Source organism: Glandiceps talaboti, chromosome 10 (assembly GCF_964340395.1).
Source record: "Glandiceps talaboti chromosome 10, keGlaTala1.1, whole genome shotgun sequence".
In the NCBI taxonomy this organism is placed as follows: Eukaryota; Metazoa; Hemichordata; class Enteropneusta; family Spengelidae; genus Glandiceps; species Glandiceps talaboti.
Window position 1 is genome coordinate 2,345,001 of NC_135558.1, and position 20,730 is coordinate 2,365,730.

The window sequence follows — 20,730 nt, forward strand, 5'->3', positions numbered from 1 at the left end:
GCAAGATCTGGTGGTAGCATTTGAACTCGTCTGTGTGTTGAATTTCGGGTGGATTTTTCGTACACGAAAGCTGTATTATCAGTTTAATTCAGTGATAGTTTCAGACGTGATTCAACTGTCTAAACAATCTAACCCGCACGGCTTTTGATAAACAATTTACCTTTGAACTAGCTTTCCTTTCCCACCTTTCGACATTTACAATGTGTTTTTATATCAAATTTTCCACGATCACCAGCGGCAGCTTTCATGAAAATGCGATCGTATTGTACTCCTTGAGACTTCGGTGTCTAGTGTCTGCTAAGTAGGGCGCCCCCACTTCTCGATTCCATTTTGAAACCCTAAAATATCAGGAGCCAGCTGGAGAAGTGACATTTTGCTATCACGACCATACTATTTTTTTCCGTGGGGCGGGATCGAAGCCATAACTAGCTCCCAAAATGGACTCCATTATCCATATTGTGTGATGGACGTGTGAACACAGATGAAAAATAAAAAAATGTGTGATCATTGTTCATGACAGTCATTTAATTGCTAGTGTTTTCATTGATATTAAAATTTGACATAATATTTGAATTATATTTTTAAAAATTGTAATGTATGATGTGAGTAAATATGCTGTGTTTGACCTTCAAACTACACACAAACCTAGCCAGTTGTGAATTCATAATTATGCCAAACACAAAATAAACTCTGAAATTTGACAACCCTGTAATGTCACTGTCTCATATTAATTTCAATATTCAATCTTTATTACGCTACACACACTACCAGAGAGTGTGGTATGGTACAAATTTGAAAAACAAAAATGAAATATGAAAAGTTCACAATTGATAAAAAAGTATACAATCAACTTGCTGCATGGTGCTACTGGAACTGTAATTATAATAATAATAATGATAGTTTATTTCCAAACATTGTGACCTAATGGTCAAATTACAATTGTTACATTACTTTTTAAAACAGCTAAAGGACAAAGACACTGCTGGTAACTAAAAAGTGTGAAGTAACATTACAATTAAAAAACAAATTACAATGACGAGACACACTAGAGACAACAACTATTTTGCAACAAATTGACACAGTAAACAACTGGACTGAGTTCTTTTCGTAAAGTTCTTACTTTAAAGTTTCTAATAACATTACGATTTCTTGTTGGATACCTGTGGTTTATAAGTGCTGGAACATGGTGATTGAGTTTATGGTCTGGTTTTAACACTTGGGAAGCAAACTTGCAACTTCTGATGTCGAATCTAAGGACTCTAACTTCAGCTGTATTTGTGATTTTAGCAGTTTGTAAAGACATCAGTTGATAAAATTCAAGAATGCAGTTAGCCTACAAAATAACTACTAATTAGTTCATTGAACAAAACATTTGCAGGGCAGTTCATTTATTTGTTTTAAATTGAAAATATTGGAGGTATGTAATAAAAATCTCAGGACAAATATTTCTTCAATACTCTTGGAGTAATGACTCAAGCAATTTGTGATGATAGGCACACACAGCTTAATACAATAGCTTGCTTGGTCTGCATGAGTCTTCGATAGTCTGATACTGACTAGACTGGGAAAGATTGAGGAACTGGAACTTTGTTGTGAAAATGTGTGTGTATCACTGTAAATATGTGTGAGGGCAACTGGCAGCAAAAACTACTCAACAAAGCTTGATTTATTATATTGATTCAACATTTGGTGCTAAAGCCTGAATGTTTGAGATGTATTTCAGTTTAGATACCACTAGTACTGGGATTAAAATTATATTGATATTTTGTAGCATAATTTGAGGGATTTTCCTGTCAACATGTACATACTTGTTTTGTTTGTCCATCTGCTGCTAAAATTCTGAATTAACTTTAAACAAAACACAAAATTTGGTGTATCTAGCATACACAAGATTTTGAATAAATAAAAGTTATTTGGATGGATTAGATGTCACCCATTTTACCATGAAAATATGAAAGATCATAATCTATGGGAGATGTGATCGTTGATTTGTGGATATAAAATCATTGAATATGGCTCCTTCACTATAATGGCTGTCTTGAATAATCAAGGGACTCAGATTACAGTATCTTTCATCTTTCCCTCCCCTTGAAATTGAAGTGTTCAAAGCTGTATATGGTAGCACACTCTCAGATAGTGTACCCAGAAAAGGCACTCAATGAGTGGTCAGTTTGATGCTGTATATTGGCAGCTTGTAACTGTTTTGTGTGTGCAAACATAAACATCTCTGAAAGCATCAACTTCAGGGGGTGGGGGAGATGAACAATACTAGAGTGAAATCAGAGCCCTATATTATTCAAGATGTATGATATTGGCATGCAGTAACAAGTTGAGGTATTATGTATTTTCAGTTACTGGGTGATCTTGTCAATGTAGTATGGACAGTATGGTGGAGGAGACAGCCAATCAGACATCAAGTTCAGCAGGTAACAACGATTCAGAACAGGCACAACAACAAGTAGTGAGTACATGTACTTCCTCATGACATGTAGTATGTAGTAGTCTTTGATAAACTAATTTAGTTTTTAGTAGTCTTTGATAAGGCCAAAAACAGGTGTTTTATTTCTTGTAATAGTAAAAATGAAATGTGGTGTTATGTTCTTGTTTGTTTTTGACCTGATTGTACTCAAGAAACTTAATGGCTATGTTTCAATCCTGGGTCATTGCATTAATGTTATTTTAATAACGGTTCTGGACCAATTTTTTCTATAGCTCTACCAAACAATCATATTTCACACCTAGATTTTAATCCTAATTTGAAGTGGGCCTTTATGGTAGCAGTAATGGCTAACTTAGATTGACAGTTAAAGTATGTCATCAAAACATAGTCATTTCTTTTGATGAAGTAATCAAATGATTGTACACAAAGATTAAAAATCCATTCCCACATGTTGTAATTCAGCTTCTCTGTTTTCCAATGTTGAACATACTTGGATTCACTTAGGGAGTGTCATAGTGCGCCCTCTATCAGCTCAGCATGCGTTCTTCCTGTGTGACATCACTTGTCTGATTTACTACATGCAGTATGTTATTGTGCTGTAATTTTGATGAGACTAGCAAACTAGGTTTGTCAAACTTGAAGGTCTATCTCATGTGGTCTAACTGGCACGGAAAGGATTGTTCATATTGTTGAGGCCCCCTAACTTCATGACAGCAAGCAAGCATCATTAGATACAAGTATGTACAATAGCCATTCCTTTTCAGGCAGTTTGTGGGAACTAACATCAGTCCAAGGCCATCTGATTCTACATAGGACCAGTAGTTTTTGCCAAATTGTTAGGGTCCTTATGACCGATTGAATTTGAAAAGAAATAAATTATTTTAAATAATTAAAGTATTCATATTCTGCTGAAAGCCATTTTTTAATGTATTGATCCTTTCAAAAGGAGAAACCTAATTTAACCAATGGATATTGTAATTTTGATTCATTTAGTTAAATTTATTAAAATGAACCCATAGCTGTGACTCGTGAGTGAAAGTTATATGTATCGGTGTTCTCCCTACTGTAGAGAAAGCATGGTGTTAACACCAACCAGTGCTCTCCCTAGCATAGAGAAAGCATGGTGGTATCGCCATGCTTGGAACTAGGGCCTGCCCTGCTTGAGATTACTGACAATGCTTGTGTCTTTTGTGCGCGTTTACTGACAAACAGCAACATCCTAATGTTTATCAAGGGCAAAGCGATCATCCTACAATTTACATAGCAGTATTAGTAAGTTAACTGTCAATCACATCATAACAAGTGGTTGTTAATGCCTTCCAAAAAATTATTGTTTACAACAACACCAGCATTTCACACGTTTGCTGTTCTTCAGTACACACAATGGAATACGGCGTATTCCGGTTATCGAACTTCCGGTTGTTTCGCAGGAAAGTATCGCGAGAGGGCGCACCATATCTGACAAAGTGAGGGCCAGAATTTTCGTCATGGCATCTAATAGTATGGCGATGTATGAAGCTGTCAACAAAATGGGCGTAAAAGAACTCCGTGCATTCATAAAAGAGTGGAAAATTACTACTTCTAAATCTACTAGATATCGCCAGAAATGCTGTCAACCTTGGTCTTGAAACACTAGAAAATGATAATTTTCTGAGAGAACGGAAGAGGAGACGAATAGTGGATGTCAAGCATCAAAAGATAGAACTAATCGACAGCGGAAACATTGAAAGTTGGACGGAGGACCTTCGAAATATACCCGATGTAGACATGATAAACATATTTCTTTACCTTACTGGTGTCTGTTGCTTGACAAAAGAACGATTAGAAAATTACAAATCTGACAACAGCTTCCAATCTGATTAAAATCCGATGTAGATGTTGGCTGATCGTTCATTGCTATTTTACCTTCGTTATTTTGCCTGAATTGACCTTCTTGGTACATGTTTACATTTTTTAGCTTGCCTGATCGCCTCCTCTACGATCAGGCTAAAAAATGTAAACATGTACCAAGAAAAATAATATCAGGCAAAATAACGAAGGTAAAATAGCAATGAACGATTAGCCGACATCTACATCGGGTTTTAATCAGATTGAACAGCTTCCAGCTACAGTCATTGCAATATTGAGAGTTCGGTCGACAATTACCAAGCCACATGTTTATATTGTAACTGATGTCGACGCATACTTAGGCCTTTCTTGTCTATTAGAACAGTGGTGTAGCACCACGGGTGAAATCATAAAACTTTGTCCGGAAAAAAACATTTCATGTACTGGTTATAAGTTGGCATAAACATATTTGTATTGATATACTCATCTTTACTATCACACTTTGGTTAGCTTGCTATTCTTCATTCAGGACCATCAGTGTATAAAAAAACCCATTGAAGTCGGCAACGAATCATAAATATTGTTATTGTGATTGATGTACCACACCGCCCACCCCTTCAATGAATCGGCCTTCCATGTAACGTTTATGTGGTTCACTCATCATACCATGTCTTATACCGATCTGATTAAAATCCGATGTAGATGTCGGCTGATCGTTCATTGCTATTTTACCTTCGTTATTTTGCCTGAATTGACCTTCGTGGTACATGTTTACGTTTTTGTCCTGATCGGTAGAGGAGGCGATCAAACATGTACCACGAAGGTCAATTCAGGCACAATAACGAAAGTTATGAACGATTAGCCGACATCTACATCGGATTTTAATCAGATTGGTTTTATACAAGCTGCAATAACTGTAGCGTATATTGTGATTTTGAGGGTTCTTTCCTCTGTTTTTGTACCTTTTTCCGTTCCGATGTTTGACTGGAAGCAATCGCTACAATTTCTCCAACGGTAACGCAAATGGACGAGTTCACACTGAAAACGTGAGTGAGATGTCAGTGTACTACCCGTTTCAAAATGTTGCTACTTTTGGGTTTTCCTCACCGTCGAATTGCAGAGCCAAACTTACGCGAAATATTAGGAGAACAAGAGGTTAATTTGCTATTTCGTTATTTGATGGGCGATAATGCAATATTATAGCGTAAAGTTACGGGGAATGACAGAAAATCTTTAGTCAGTGGTTACGATGCCTATAGACTCTATGCTTTGCAACAATGCGCTACAATTCTGGCCCTCACTTCCGGTTCTAAAACAGCGCCCCTAGTGGCCAAACAATCATATCTTTTATCTTTTCGGGGCTTCTTCGATAACCGGAATACGGCGTATTGTCCGTGTCACACACTGTCTGATTGCTCAGGACAAGTCAAATGTACTGCGGGGCAAGTAAATACAAAAATCGTCCGTTACAATATGAGCAAAATGTTTCATTCTTCATTATAATTTGATTTTACAGGCAACTTCACAACCAGCTACCATAGTAGTGACAGCAATACCAAATCAACCAGTTCAAGTGCAGTCAGTAATTCAAGCCAGTAACCAACCTTCAGTTATACAGACAGCACCTTTACAAGCTGTCCAAGTACATGTAAGTATGTATACATTGTCTCTGGTGAGGCAAGCAGGCTGTAAAATATACAAAATGGTAGAACATTACAATCATATTGATAATTTCATATAAAATGATTTTGAAGTTATATTTAGTTATTTGTCAGAATGGAGCAAACTTCAGATGAAGTTGAGCATATCTGTCAAGATGTGTGAGATATCACTTGAATTGGGCGAGCATGACAACCAGGCTCTCTTCTAAAGCCAATAGGCCTTTCCAGAATTTGCCATGGTGGCACTCTACTTCCTGTCTGTGTGTACCTTGGGGGTATACACGGTATAAGTTACTCACTTAATCATAGAGCACTGCTGCTTTTCTCGATGTCTGAACAATGTGAAAAACATCCCTGATTTACACCTCTACAGAATACCAGGAACAAACATCTTAAGAAATTGTACTATGAGGTGATGATACCCCCAATTTGAGTGAGGGCACTGTATTCTCGATTTCCTGTTTGCAGTCTGCAATGGCCCATTTGGTGCACCACTCACATAAAGCAATTTCTTTTGATTCACTAAAACTAACTCGCAACAAAACAAAGTCATCATTTTGATTCACAACAAGAAGTGTTTTCTCTTAGAAAGCAGACTGTACACTTACACCTTTCTACCAGGGGTTATTTCTTTGTACACTGAATAATATTGATTAATTTTAGTAAACAAAACCAGCAGCTATGATTGATGCTGTTGATTCAATGGTTTATATTTGATACAGATAGTGGTATATGATAGAGCAACTAATAGTGTACATGATACTATGGTCATAGCTGTTGAATTATTTTAAAACTTGAGTTTATATTTGATATACAGGTAGCAACAGTACAAGATGGTTCAGAAGAAGGAGGTGCAAGTTCAGCTGTAGTAGAAAGTGAATCAGACACTAAGAAAAGACGTGATATTTTGTCAAGGAGGCCGTCGTATAGAAAAATTTTGAACGATTTGTCATCAGATGCACCTGGTGTACCACGAATAGACGAAGAAACATCGAGTCAAGAGGATAGTGAAGCTGCTAGTAACATCACATCAATTGCAACTAGTACAGCCGCCATTCAAGCATTTCAGACTACCACGAACGGTGAGTACAATTTAACTTTCATTGCAAGACTGTACATTTTCATATTTTCCCAAGTGGAAAATGTTGTTAGGTATGTACTGCGGAGAAAGCCCAACCTCAACTGAAATGCCAACATTCAGATCTCAGCTTTGAGGAAGCCCAACCTCACCTGAAATGTCAACATTCAGATCCCAGCTTAGAGGAATCCCAACCTCACCTGAAATGTCGACAATCAGATCCCGGCTTAGAGGAAGCCCCAACCGCACCTGAAATGTCGACATTCAGATCCCGGCTTAGAGGAATCCCAACCTCACCTGAAATGTCGACATTCAGATCCCAGCTTAGAGGAAGCCCAACCTCACCTGAAATGTCGACATTCAGATCCCGTCTTAGAGGAAGCCCAACCTCACCTGAAATGTCGACATTCAGATCCCAGCTTTGAGGAAGCCCAACCTCACCTGAAATGTCGACATTCAGATCCCAGCTTAGAGGAAGCCCAACCTCACCTGAAATGTCGACATTCAGATCCCAGCTTAGAGGAAGCCCCAACCGCACCTGAAATGTCGACATTCAGATCCCGTCTTAGAGGAAGCCCAACCTCACCTGAAATGTCGACATTCAGATCCCAGCTTAGAGGAAGCCCAACCTCACCTGAAATGTCGACATTCAGATCCCAGCTTTGAGGAAGCCCAACCTCACCTGAAATGTTGACATTCAGATCCCAGCTTTGTTTCTGTATATCTCTTTTCACTTGTTACTATCAAGACTTGTAATGCTAGCCTGTGTGACATCCCTGTCAATGCTCACAACGAAATATAGCAAACATTTATGTCATGCTTTCTGTGATTTGCTAAGAACCCCCCCTTTCAGTACTGGCAGTCATAATTCGAATAATTGACAAATTGAGTAAATAACCAATACTTGCAGAATTCTACCTGGTATTATGATACAATAGTGATAAAGCAGAGTAGAAAAAGAGTTGGATCATTTGACCACAGAGGGCATCATTTCTCATATTGTCAATACTACATAGTAATACATTCCTTGTTTATGAGGAAAAAGATAAACTATACAGTGATACTTGTTCTCAACAATTCACTGAATATCCAGATTTACAGAACATTTACAGTATGTTTAGAAGAAACTGAAAATTTATGAAAAATTTCAATGAGATTTCACTTGCCATATTTATCATCATTGTTGTTGTTTGACTTTCTGTAACTGGTGTATTACCAAACAAACATTTTCATTAATGGTAACAGTGCATTGAAATATAAGGGTATGTGCTTAGAAGCCAATTTTGATTCAGGAATACTATGTGAAAAAACCCCAGTTGTATGGCAGAGGTATTCAAGAAATGATCCTATTTAACCCCTATGGCTGTAGTGGTAAGATAAATGTAGTCCAAGACAGGAAGTGTAAGTTTGGATTCCAAGGTTAATTTGTATAATATATGCCCATGCAATTCAGTTGTACCGTATGGATTAGGAGAGTGTAGGTGCAAAGCAAATAGGATTAGGGTAATGAGTCTCGGAAAGAAAGGTAGAAGACTTGATGTTTTTTGGGTGGAAATAATAAAAAAGTAACATTTCTTGTAAGAGTCATCGCATAGGATGATGAACATCAAAGTTTGGTATGTCACAAGAGTTTGTGTGTTAGTGACATGGAATTGGCTTTAGTGGTCACAATGCGTGTATGGTATAGGGGTAGGGGAACATCAAATTTTGAGGTCACAGATCCTTTCGTTCATGTCTATGAAACTGTAATTAAGGTTATTTGAAGAGATCATGTACTCCTTAAAGTCCTCAAGAAAATATACTCACTTCTGTTTCTCTCAGAAAATGGAATTTACCAAAATGATCGGCCATGAAATCATAAAAGTTTTGATTATATGACCTGATGCAACAAGTCAAACATTTAGTTGTGATAAAAGTAAAACAGTGTCCTGGAAAATTATATAAGTTTACCACAAAATCTACTAGACAGTGATTTGGCATGTAAACTTAAACCCCAATGTTTGATTCCCACAGTCTTGGATTACTACTATTCAATCAGTGGAGCAATAAGGATGAAATAGGGCCATCGCTTTGATTCTGGACCATCGCTTTGTATATTAAACTCTATCAGACAGTTTTCTCACACCATAGTTCAATCTTACTTAATCTGACATTGGCCTTTAAATTGAGTGAATTCTCTTTTCTACCACAATGTATAATGTCTTTTGGTACAGTTCTCAGTATCATGAATGCAGGTACAGTGTACAAGTCAATAGAACATTAAAAAGCTATAATTTAATTTTCATTTATTTATCTTGTGTATTTTTTTGAATAGCTGGTTCTGGTGCGCAGACAATTCAAATTGCTGCTAATGAAGGAATTCAACCTGCTGGCCTACAGACATTAACAATGACAAACGCTAGTGGAGCTACACCAGGAACTATTGTACAGTACAGTCAGTCTCAGGACGGCAGTCAACAGTTCTTTGTACCAACAGCTGCTGGTGAGTATTTGCTGTTCTCAAAAAAGGGGTTTTAGCAGGGTCCAACACCCTGATATGTAGTCTCACTGCTAGACCTCAGGCTTTCTTCCATTATGACAAGTGACCAAAGGTTGCTTTGCACGTGAAAGGTGCAATTGCGGGCAAATAGTGTATGAACCAGGGTTCCACATCAAAATTATGGTGTTAAGTGTTGGAGGCTTTGGAAGTTTTACATTATTTCCCACATGAGTATAAAGTTGGCATCAGATTCAGATAGCATCATATTGCGTGTCATATTGAACATCTGATAGCCTCAGATCCGAAGATACCCGAGACATTGATCTCGGTGACAAGTATTTCAACTCTATTTCATATATTTTTCCCAAATAAAAACTGTAAAAGCAGAGACATTCCAACTTCCATCAAAAGTTTGTGAATAGGACGGTATTATTTCAGGTTTGATTGAGTCCGTCGGGTGTCTTCGGATATGAGGCAGGTTTGATTGAGTCCGTCGAGTGTCTTCGGATATATGATGCTCAATATGACGCTATCTGAATCTGATTCTGAATCTGACACCAACTTTATACTCATAGTTCCCACACTGTTAGTATTACCATTGTTCCCACACTGTAGTGAAATCCTTGATATTGAGTACACTGATCATTTGGTCATCAGTACTACCATCATTCACTGTATGTACAATTTTGTGAGGGGGAGGGGAATGGGGCTAATTATTTTTGAAAATTTCACACAACCAACCTCTGAGTCATAATCTTAATTGTCCAGTAATATGTGTCCATGTCTTAAAGTATTTTACACATTGTCTAATGTAGCGACAAGATCTGAGCCTGCTTCTAATGTTTGTATATTAAGAGAAAACTTGATTTGTATAACACAGGTGAAATGCAAGCATATCAGATACGAGCATCAACATCATTACCACAAGGGGTTGTCATGGCAGCACCTAGCAACCTACAAACACAACAACAACTTGCAGAAGAGGCCTCAAGGAAGAGAGAATTACGGTTGATGAAAAACAGGTATGTTTTCATTCATTGTCTCTGAAGACTCTTTAATTTGCTACCCGCTGGTCTAATTGGAGCCAAGTTGATGATTTGGTGTTTTTCGTTTGTAAGCTTGTTATTTAGGTTAGCTTTCAGAGTACATTCAGTAAGTTGTATTTTGTTGATAATAGAATTAGGGAATATGCAAGCACAGTATTTTCTGTAGGATTTTTTCACAAATGGGTTTTTAAATTGCAAGTTAGTGAGACCAAGAAGGGAGAATCTTAGGTCTGGTCAAGATTTTGATACCATTTCATATTGATAGGAGCAAGATTTTCATTATATACAGCCAACATATAGAAATTAAAAGAGACTGGGGAGAGACAATGGTGGATCTTGTTGGAATTGTGATATCACTTTTGCATAAAATGAAATAACGTCGAGCAAAATTTTCATTATGTAAAGATGGCACTTAGGAATTACAAGATTTTGGTTCACATGTTTAAAATTTAATACATTTATTCTTGATTTTCACTATTACTTAATTCTTGGTATTAAAAAAAGACATTAAAAGTAGTTTCACTTGACAAGTTTTATGTTAGTGGAAATCATTCACCAGTTGAGGGGAGTTGAAATAAAATACAAGTAAAAGTAAAGCTCTTGATAAGATCTCAATTTGGCAGTATAAGATATGATAATAACCAAATTACAGCACCAAATTAGCTTCACTGTCATTGACCAGAAGCTAATCACAAAACTTATTGATTTCAAGCAACTGAATGTTCTTTGCAATTTACGATCCCATCCATATCAAGTTTGCTAATGCAGTGCTTAGGGGCAAAAATAAATGTGATTATAGAGCAATAATACTTAAAGGAAATAGGCATTCTGTAATCATTGAGGATATCCTTGGTAACCATAGTAACATGGTATTATAGTGCAGGTATATTAGACAAAAATGATTTAAATAAAATGATAGATATGTTTATCTAAGTTTAAATCTCCAATATCGCTACTTACACAGTTTGGGTAGGGGGAAGCATTAAGCTTATAAGCAGCGTTGTCAGAAACTCTCTCCGTATACCAGTGTCTTCTTGAATGTTTCATGTTACGCTGCAATCAGTAGTGGTTATGTTGGATTTGTCACTGCAGTCAACAAATAAAAACCTAAACATGTGTATTCTCTTGCATTATCTAAAACATATTCATAACTTTTGTTACGGAATAAAATATTAGATTTTGTGTTTGACGTTCACCCAACATCTCTGATAATAATGAAGTCCAAGTTAATTGAAAAAACAAGTGATGCATATGTGAACACTATGTAGTGATTTGTGCATGCAAACTATCATATCGTCTACAAGTCTTAGCAAGCAATCAAGCATAAATCAAAATATGGCCACCACTAATGGCAGTGATATATATTCGTATATATGGGGTTGGGGATGGGGAGTGGTCAGGGTGGAAAATGGTGGCACATCAGTGTATGTTTGGAATTCTTAATGTTGTATTCTTTGTATAGTGATGTACATGAGAATTTCTTTGATATCATTGTCATTAACACTGAACCCATGAGGGGCGGCTCTCAGTGTAGATAAAGCTTAAAGAACTAGCCAGCATAAATAAAGATTATCGTTATCCTTAATCTTTCAGAGAGGCTGCAAAGGATTGTAGGCAAAAGAAGAAAGAATATGTTAAATGCCTGGAAAACAGGGTCGCCGTTCTTGAAAATCAAAACAAAGCTTTAATTGAGGAGTTGAAAGCATTGAAAGATCTCTACTGCCATAAGTCAGACTAATAACAAACCATGTGTATGTGATGTAAATGCAAATTTCTTGTATTTCATTGTAATTAGGGAGCCTTCAGTAATTGGAATGGGGGGGGGGGTGCAATCTGCATTAATTGATCCCAGTGCTTGGGTTTTATTGTCAGAGTTGAAGGCAAGACCCCCAACGGTCAAAGACTAGCTGGTGCTCTATCAACATTGCCTAGACTGAGATCGACATCCCACCACATGGCATTATCCCCTGTGTCTTACCACACTGTTCCCAGTGCTTTCCTGTGAGATCCACTCCTCACAACTAACAATTGATTCATTGCATAGTTGTCAGCAGTGATTACACAGATTTGTACTGATATTACAGTATACTGGTGACTGTGATAAGATATGTCAATGGTGGGATCCAAAATCACAAAGAATGCAAAGTTATATAATAAAAAAAATAAGTCATAGTATCATGTGACCCTCCCCTGATTTCATTTTCTTAAATGTGGCCCTCCCAAAAACTGATTTGTAAACTGACTAAGTTCCCCCACCCTTCCCCACTTATCATTATTGAAGGCTCCCTTAATAGTATACACATGAGGGCCGCCCTTGCTGACTTATTGGGAAACAAGTTGATAAAACTTAGAACTAGTCAGTCAGTATAAATAAAGATTGTCGTTATCATTAATCTTTCAGAGAAGCTGCAAGGGAATGTAGGCGAAAGAAGAAAGAATATGTTAAATGCCTCGAAAACAGGGTCGCTGTTCTTGAAAATCAAAACAAAGCATTAATTGAGGAGTTGAAAGCATTGAAAGATCTCTACTGCCATAAGTCAGACTAATCAGAAATAACTCCTGTGTTTTGACAGTCATGGTACCATCATGTAATGTTGCAATGGAAGCTGTCAGTTAATACACTGATAGCAATATGTAAGATATGTACATGTATGTATGCATTGACAATAGCGTCTCGTGTAAAGAGCCGAATTGTACAGATTACTAGTGGTGAGGAAGATTGGTATCCAGTCTCACTCATCAAGAAAATTGACTTTAAAAAAGAGAGTAGTGAAGGCTGTGCAGAAAGTTATCTGTATGTCATACAATTTGATATTGTTGATAGCTGTGAGTTTTCATGAAGCAGGTTTTGTTTCTTAGATGTTTTAAGAATCTTTTTGAGTCGTTGTTTTATCCAAAATCTACTTAAAGTGGTGTTTTATGAACAGTCTTGTAAAACAACATGTAGAAATGAAATTTAGAAGGAAAAAAAAGGAAAAAGGAAAAAATAAAACTAATGTATGGAGAGTTTGTATGCCTTTTTTGTAAACTATATATAATGTTTAAAAGTGAAGCATTTTTTGTGCATTTCAGTGTGAAAAGAAAAACTCAAATTAAGTTAATGTTATTGTAACTATTTTGTATGTCTTTTTGTTTTGTTGTGTTTTGTTTATGCTAACTGCTGAAGTGTATCTTTTACAAATATTATTTGTATGTGACGAATTTTCAAACTTCGTATAATATTGCTATTGAGTCTATTTTTGTACCAGATGTGACAGGTTGAACTTAGTGCCTCAGTAGTTATCAGTGCCAAGTTGCACGCAAGATGAATTATACCTCAATATGACAACATTTGGAAAGTGACAGTGACACTACATTATATAGGATTAGTTGACAGGTTTCTGGTACTAATAGTGTGTATGTTAACCATGTTTTCTGTATAAAAATGCACTGCTTTGTCAGGGCATTTGGAGAAGGAATTATGTATTGACTCTGAAAATGTTTGCCATCATCTTTGCTACCCCACATGTTGCCGTATGTTGTCTATGTATAATAAGGCAGTCATTCAAACATAGCACAAAGATTACACAGTCTCCTAGCTGTATAATTAAATTAGAACATTCAAACATGGCGCAAAGGTGAATCTCATAGGCATGTACAGTTACAACATTGTCAGTCAAACATGGCACAAAGGTGACTTAGCCATGTGCCGTTAGAACATTACTAGTTAAACATGGCACAGATATTACTCAGCCCTGTGCAGTTAGAACATTGTCAGTCAAACATTGCACAATGGTGACTGTCAGCCATGTGCTGTTGGAACATTGCTAGTCAAACAAGGCACAAATCACTTGGCCATGTACACAGTGAAGGTATCTTTTGCACATTTTGAAAAGGTGACATTTGTGTAATTATGGTAGAACATCGTCATTCAAACAAGGTGCAACTATTTTGTACAGATTACGATGACTTGTCGAAAGCTCTTTTTCAGGAGTGGTAGTAATGATGGCAAACTACAGCAAACATGTTTCAAGACGGAGTTTAGGATACAACTTGATACTAGCCCTGTTCACATTTAAGCAACCGTCAGCATGATCTCCTAGCTCACAGGAAGGAGGAATTTACATGTTCACACATCCAAATACACATTGAGGGTAGTTTCAGGAGACGTCCCCCATACATGCCCTAACTAGGTTGGTGTTAGGAGATCTATGGGTGTCTTTATTTGAGATGTGTTTTCATTGACAAAAAACCTTTCATTTGCCTTCAACAGTAGGTGGGCAAGTTTTTGAATCCAATGTCAACAGGGTTATTGTCACAGTCTGTGGAAACCTAGAAAATACTTTTATGAAAGATTGTAAATTGACTTGTATTGTATTTGCATAGGAATTTTTTGTTCTAGCAGCTTTTACAGTGATTTTGTACATATATACTAATAAATATGAATTCTTTGTACATCGGCAAAATAGGAATATTAGCCAATTGTTTCATGAACAGTGGGGGGGGGGTCATATTATGCCTCTTTCTTTTAAAAGTCAAATGAAAATGAGTAGGGTCAACCTTTTTTTTAAAAAAGATATCGGTTGTAAATTCTCAAGACAAACTTGATGTTGAAAATAGTTACATAAGTGTATGAATGACTATGCCATAGCAGTTTGACGACTGATAACCAGATATAGTCATCAGCTTTGCAGGAATACAAAGGGTTATGAACCACAAACAGTTGGATTATGCACAGGATATTGAGTTTTTTATCTATCTTTCTTGAAAATCTTGATCAGAACAGCACACATCAAAAGTTCAGTGTTCTCTTACTGAACTGCTCGTGTGTTATAACCTGTGTTGTTCAAGTGAAAACAAATATGGAATTGGTTAGGAATTGCTTTTTACAATCACGTAAGAAGTTACTTGGTGCAATCAGCTGGGGTATAATACCATTGATGTAATTTTAGGAATAACATAGCTGTTAAACAGACTTCACGTCCCAACAATGTGTTGCTATGGTATTAGTATGGGTGTGTGTAAATTTAGCAGATCTCAAAGCAATCTGAGCAGTGATGAACAGGTTTATGGCTAAATGGGTGCTCCAAATCATGCAGTAGTTATACACTTCATTTCAAAGCTCTTTACTGAACTTATTGTTGTCAGTGTTAATTTATTTCAACTCGGCAAGTATTTGATACTAATTTTAACAGAACACATGCAGTGGTTATTTTGTAATTTCTGAATTATGTATTCAATGGCTTTATCTTTATTGTAATGAAAATGCAAGTAATAGTTCAAATAGTATATTCAGATTTAGCCAGAGTGTGTTACAAGGTGTTGATACTGTACAATGAGGAGGATGATGACTTAATGGTATGCATATCAACCTTCAAACCACAACTTTTGTACTGTATTTATTTCATTAATTTGTATTCATATTTGCATTTGTAAGAATTTGTGTGGAATCGACATGTACTATGTACTACTACTACACTAATCACGCCTGTAACTCTTGTCCCATTCTTTATTTTCAGACTACATCTTTAAGATACAATTTTATCAAAGCATACTATTTGCACGTACAAAAGACAGAAAGGCTATGATAAACTGTACCAGCCTTTTTAACAGGTTGTTGTAGGACATCAAAGTCGTCATTTAAAAAAAATACAAGCAAACATCTTGATATTATATTCAGTTTTCAATGAAAATAAACAGTTGACTGGTTATCATTACAGTGAATGTGGATAGTTGTATTGTTCATTTGAAAAGTTTCCAGGATTGTTCAAACTGACATTACAAAGCCTCCAGAGGGTTCATTCCTATGTGGTGATGGTGGTGTGTAAGGGGATGGGTGGGGATGAACACATGGTGGTGTGTAAGGGGTTGGGTGGGGATGAACACATGGTGGTGTGTAAGGGGTTTTGGTGGGGATGAACACATGGTGGTGTGTAAGGGGATGGGTGGGGATGAACACATGGTGGTGTGTAAGGGGTTTGGTGGGGATGAACACATGGTGGTGTGTAAGGGGTTTGGTGGGGATGAACACGTGGTGGTGTGTAAGGGGTTTGGTGGGGATGAACACATGGTGGTGTGTAAGGGGATGGGTGGGGATGAACACATGGTGGTGTGTAAGGGGTTTTGGTGGGGATGAACACGTGGTGGTGTGTAAGGGGTTGGGTGGGGATGAACATGTGGTGGTGTGTAAGGGGTTTGGTGGGGATGAACATGTGTGTGAGGGGTTTGGTGGTGGTGTGTAAGGGATTGGGTGGGGGTGAACACGTGGTGGTGTGTAAGGGGTTGGGTGGGGATGAACATGTGGTGGTGTGTAAGGGGTTTGGTGGGGATGAACATGTGGTGTGTAAGGGGTTTGGTGGGATGCACATATGGTGATGTGTAAGGGGTTTTGGTGGGGATGAACACATGGTGGTGTGTAATGGGTTTTGGTGGGGATGAACACATGGTGTGTAAGGGGTTTGGTGGGGATGAACACATGGTGGTGTGTAAGGGGTTTGGTGGGGATGAACACATGGTGGTGTGTAAGGGGTTTGTTGGGGATGAACACATGGTGTGTAAGGGGTTTGGTGGGGATGAACAGATGGTGGTGTGTAAGGGGTTTTGGTGGGGATGAACACGTGGTGTAAGGGGTTGGGTGGGGATGAACACATGGTGGTGTGTAATGGGTTTGGTGAGATGCACATGGTGATGTGTAAGGGGTTTGGTGGGGATGAACACATGGTGGTGTGTAAGGGGTTTTGGTGGGGATGAACACATGGTGATGTGTAAGGGGTTTGGTGGGGATGAATACATGGTGGTGTGTAAGGGGTTTTGGTGGGGATGAACACATGGTGGTGTGTAAGGGGTTTGGTGGGGATGAACACATGGTGGTGTGTAAGGGGTTTGGTGGGGATGAACACATGGTGGTGTGTAAGGGGTTTTGGTGGGGATGAACACATGGTGGTGTGTAAGGGGTTTTGGTGGGGATGAACACATGGTGGTGTGTAAGGGGTTTGGTGGGGATGAATACATGGTGGTGTGTAAGGGGTTTTGGTGGGGATGAACACATGGTGGTCTGTAAGGGGTTTGGTGGGGATGAACACATGATGGTGTGTAAGGGGTTGGGTGGGGATGAACACCTGGTGTGTAAGGGGTTGGGTGGGGATGAACACGTGGTGTGTAAGGGGTTTGGTGGGGATGAACACGTGGTGTGTGAGGGGTTTGGTGGTGGTGTGTAAGGGATTGGGTGGGGGTGAACACATGGTGGTGTGTAAGGGGTTGGGTGGGGATGAACACGTGGTGGTGTGTAAGGGATTTGGTGGGGATGAACACATGGTGGTGTGTAAGGGGTTGGGTGGGGATGAACAGATGGTGGTGTGTACGGTGTTTGTTGGGGATGAACACATTAAATAAGTGAAGGTGATTGAAAGGGGAAAGGCTAAACGACTAGTTGTGTCTGAAGGAAATAAGCTCTTAGGAGTTATGAATATTCAGATCAAAACATTGGCACCCACGTGTCTGCGTCTAGTTGCAGTATGTTTACATGTAAACGGTTTATTTCATTTTCAGACTAAAATAGCAAGGTATTGCTATCTTAAAGTGTAGCATGTGCGTTTTCTTATTGATTTTTGTGTTGTTCTTGTTCAGGGGATTCTATTAAAATCTACCGCTTATAGAAATAATACGTACTGTAATTTAAATTCCTATCGTAGTGGATGGGAATCATCAGCTAAAACGATACTTGTTCTATTTGTTATTCTCAACTACCGGCAAGATCTTGTGATTTGTTCATTTATCGAGGTGTGATTTATTTGCATACCACGTGTAGTACATATAGACCGTACATGTCGAGGCTCGCAGCAATAAGTGTTACAGCTGCTGTAATTTGCATAGAAGCAATACTTTTCAAAACAAACTTGAAATTTGCATGTATTTCGCTTCCTATGTGGTCAACCGGAACACTTCCTACAACACGAATGCGCATTTGACATAAATTGGTACCGACACCGTCACCGATTGTTGGACTTCAAAGTTTCGAGATTGCACCACTTTATACCGGTGGAATTCATTGAATATCAATCGTGCATTTGCTCGCCATATATCAAGTACTTCATCTCACCCTAGAGGACTGTATTCAGAGACCTGTTAGGTAAGAATATTAGCATCTTTATTGCTTGCAAATCAACTGAATTTCAACACTGTCTTTCGTAAGAGTAGTCGTACTCAATTCTATGGTTATATGTTTCTCATGACCCGACCACGTATTTCTTCAATCTGGCGGAATCATTTTTTAAAAATTAACGCCCTCTACGGCAGGCTTGGAAAAAATCACAGCTTGACGTCACTGGTTGTACGATGGCGACCCCACGAGCGCGTATCTGCGTTAAAATTATCGTATTGTAATAGTATATTGCACAAATTTAGGAACTTTAACCGAACATGTATGGTTTAAAGTTTCCTTTCATTGCCATTTCTAAGTCATTGAGACTCAAAGTTTCCAGTCATTGAGACTTGAAGTTTCCTTTCATTGTCGTTTCTAAGTCATTGAGATTGTTAAAGTTTCCTTTCATTGCCATTTCTAAGTCATTGAGACTCAAAGTTTCCAGTCATTGAGACTTGAAGTTTCCTTTCATTGTCGTTTCTAAGTCATTGAGATTGTTAAAGTTTCTTTTCATTGCCATTTCTAAGTCATTGAGACTTGAAGTTTCCTTTCATTGCCATTTCTAAGTCATTGAGATTGTTAAAGTTTCCTTTCATTGCCATTTCTAAGTCATTGAGACTTAAAGTTTCTTGTCATTGCCGTTTCTAAGTCATTGAGACTGTTAAAGTTTCTTTTCATTGCCATTTCTAAGTCATTGAGACTTAAAGTTTCTCTTCATTGCCATTTCTAAGTCATTGAGACTTGAAGTTTCCTTTCATTGCCATTTCTAAGTCATTGAGATTGTTAAAGTTTCCTTTCATTGCCATTTCTAAGTCATTGAGACTTAAAGTTTCTCTTCATTGCCATTTCTAAGTCATTGAGACTTAAAGTTTCTTTTCATTGCCGTTTCTAAGTCATTGAGATTGTTAAAGTACGACTATGAAATGAAAGAATTACCAACATATACACACTTACTTTTTTCATTTTTTTAAAAACTTTTAACCGTCAGACTGACCAATCATTTTTAAGGTGTTATGATGAGAACCATAGAATGAAGTACGCAGGTACCTCACGAATGGTTCTGTCTGCCTGCTAGCTCTTGATGCATTGGCCATTGCTGCAGTATCGATTCTCTCACCTCTGCTATGGTTCCATAGGCAGCAATACGTGGAGGTGACGCATATATAGATTAGTTTCGCAATGTAAATTTTAGGAGCAAGATAAATACTTCAATATAGGATAAAATATAAATTCTTTTAGTCTGAGGTGGGGGTGGGTACGGTTTGAATCATTGTAGTTCTCATCAGACAAAAACGATTTTACTTTTAATGGAATCTGTTTTGTACCCCTAAATACAAATATTTCGAAGAAGAATGTTAGTTATAGTAAATACATGACACTAAAATACATGTTGAGAACGTGGGCGTTGTATTCATAGCACTACATACTGCTACATACTGATTTGATTGATTGTGCTGTCTGAAACAGTTGTCAGTTTTGGTCAATTAAGTTTGGAGGGAGGGTCTGAGGCCTAATTAAAAGAATTTAGTATTTTTATTCTACATTGAACTATTGACCTTGCCCCTTATCGAACTAAAAGTACTCCTTAGTTGCTTGTCGTAGTAAAAGATAGTCCAGAGAGTGTAAGTAGGTTTCCGATAGTAAGAACCGTTTAATACTATAGCAGGCTTTGACTGGGACATTGGTGGTGAACTTTTAATTTTGATGTATGCTAGGTTCAAGTCAACTTCTTTTAGGGAGTGCCTCTCACAAATCAAGAACGAGGGATCCCAGATTTGTTACAAATACAGATGTAAGAGTACATATAGCTTGGATATAAATGGATATGTATACACGGGAGCAGAAAATGGTTGGTTAAGTGTTCCATTGATAAAACACATACGTACATACTAACATTAATAAAACTGAGCTAACAGATTTGTAAAAAATGTCTACTAATCTCGATTCAAGCTTATTTCTGCCTTTAGCACATTTGTATTGATTACTGCTGTCAACTTAAAGGGAAAGTCCAGTCAGACTTATTTCTGTCTTTAGTACACTTGTATTGATTTCTGCTATCAACTTAAAGGAAAAGTCCAGT

At 37.7% G+C, this 20,730-nt stretch overlaps 1 protein-coding gene across 1 annotated transcript in view; it reads left to right on the top strand.

The window, feature by feature from the left end:
- Positions 1-16,227, top strand: part of LOC144441105 (cyclic AMP-responsive element-binding protein 1-like) — a 16,581-nt gene extending 354 nt beyond the window's left edge. The window contains exons 2-7 of the mRNA XM_078130634.1: positions 2,352-2,461; positions 5,784-5,915; positions 6,746-7,010; positions 9,321-9,488; positions 10,366-10,507; positions 12,933-16,227. Coding sequence (XP_077986760.1) covers positions 2,378-2,461; positions 5,784-5,915; positions 6,746-7,010; positions 9,321-9,488; positions 10,366-10,507; positions 12,933-13,077 — 936 coding nt within the window. The 5' untranslated portion in view covers positions 2,352-2,377 and the 3' untranslated portion in view covers positions 13,078-16,227. The remainder of the gene's footprint in view (positions 1-2,351; positions 2,462-5,783; positions 5,916-6,745; positions 7,011-9,320; positions 9,489-10,365; positions 10,508-12,932) is intronic.
- The last annotated feature ends 4,503 nt before the right edge of the window (positions 16,228-20,730 follow it).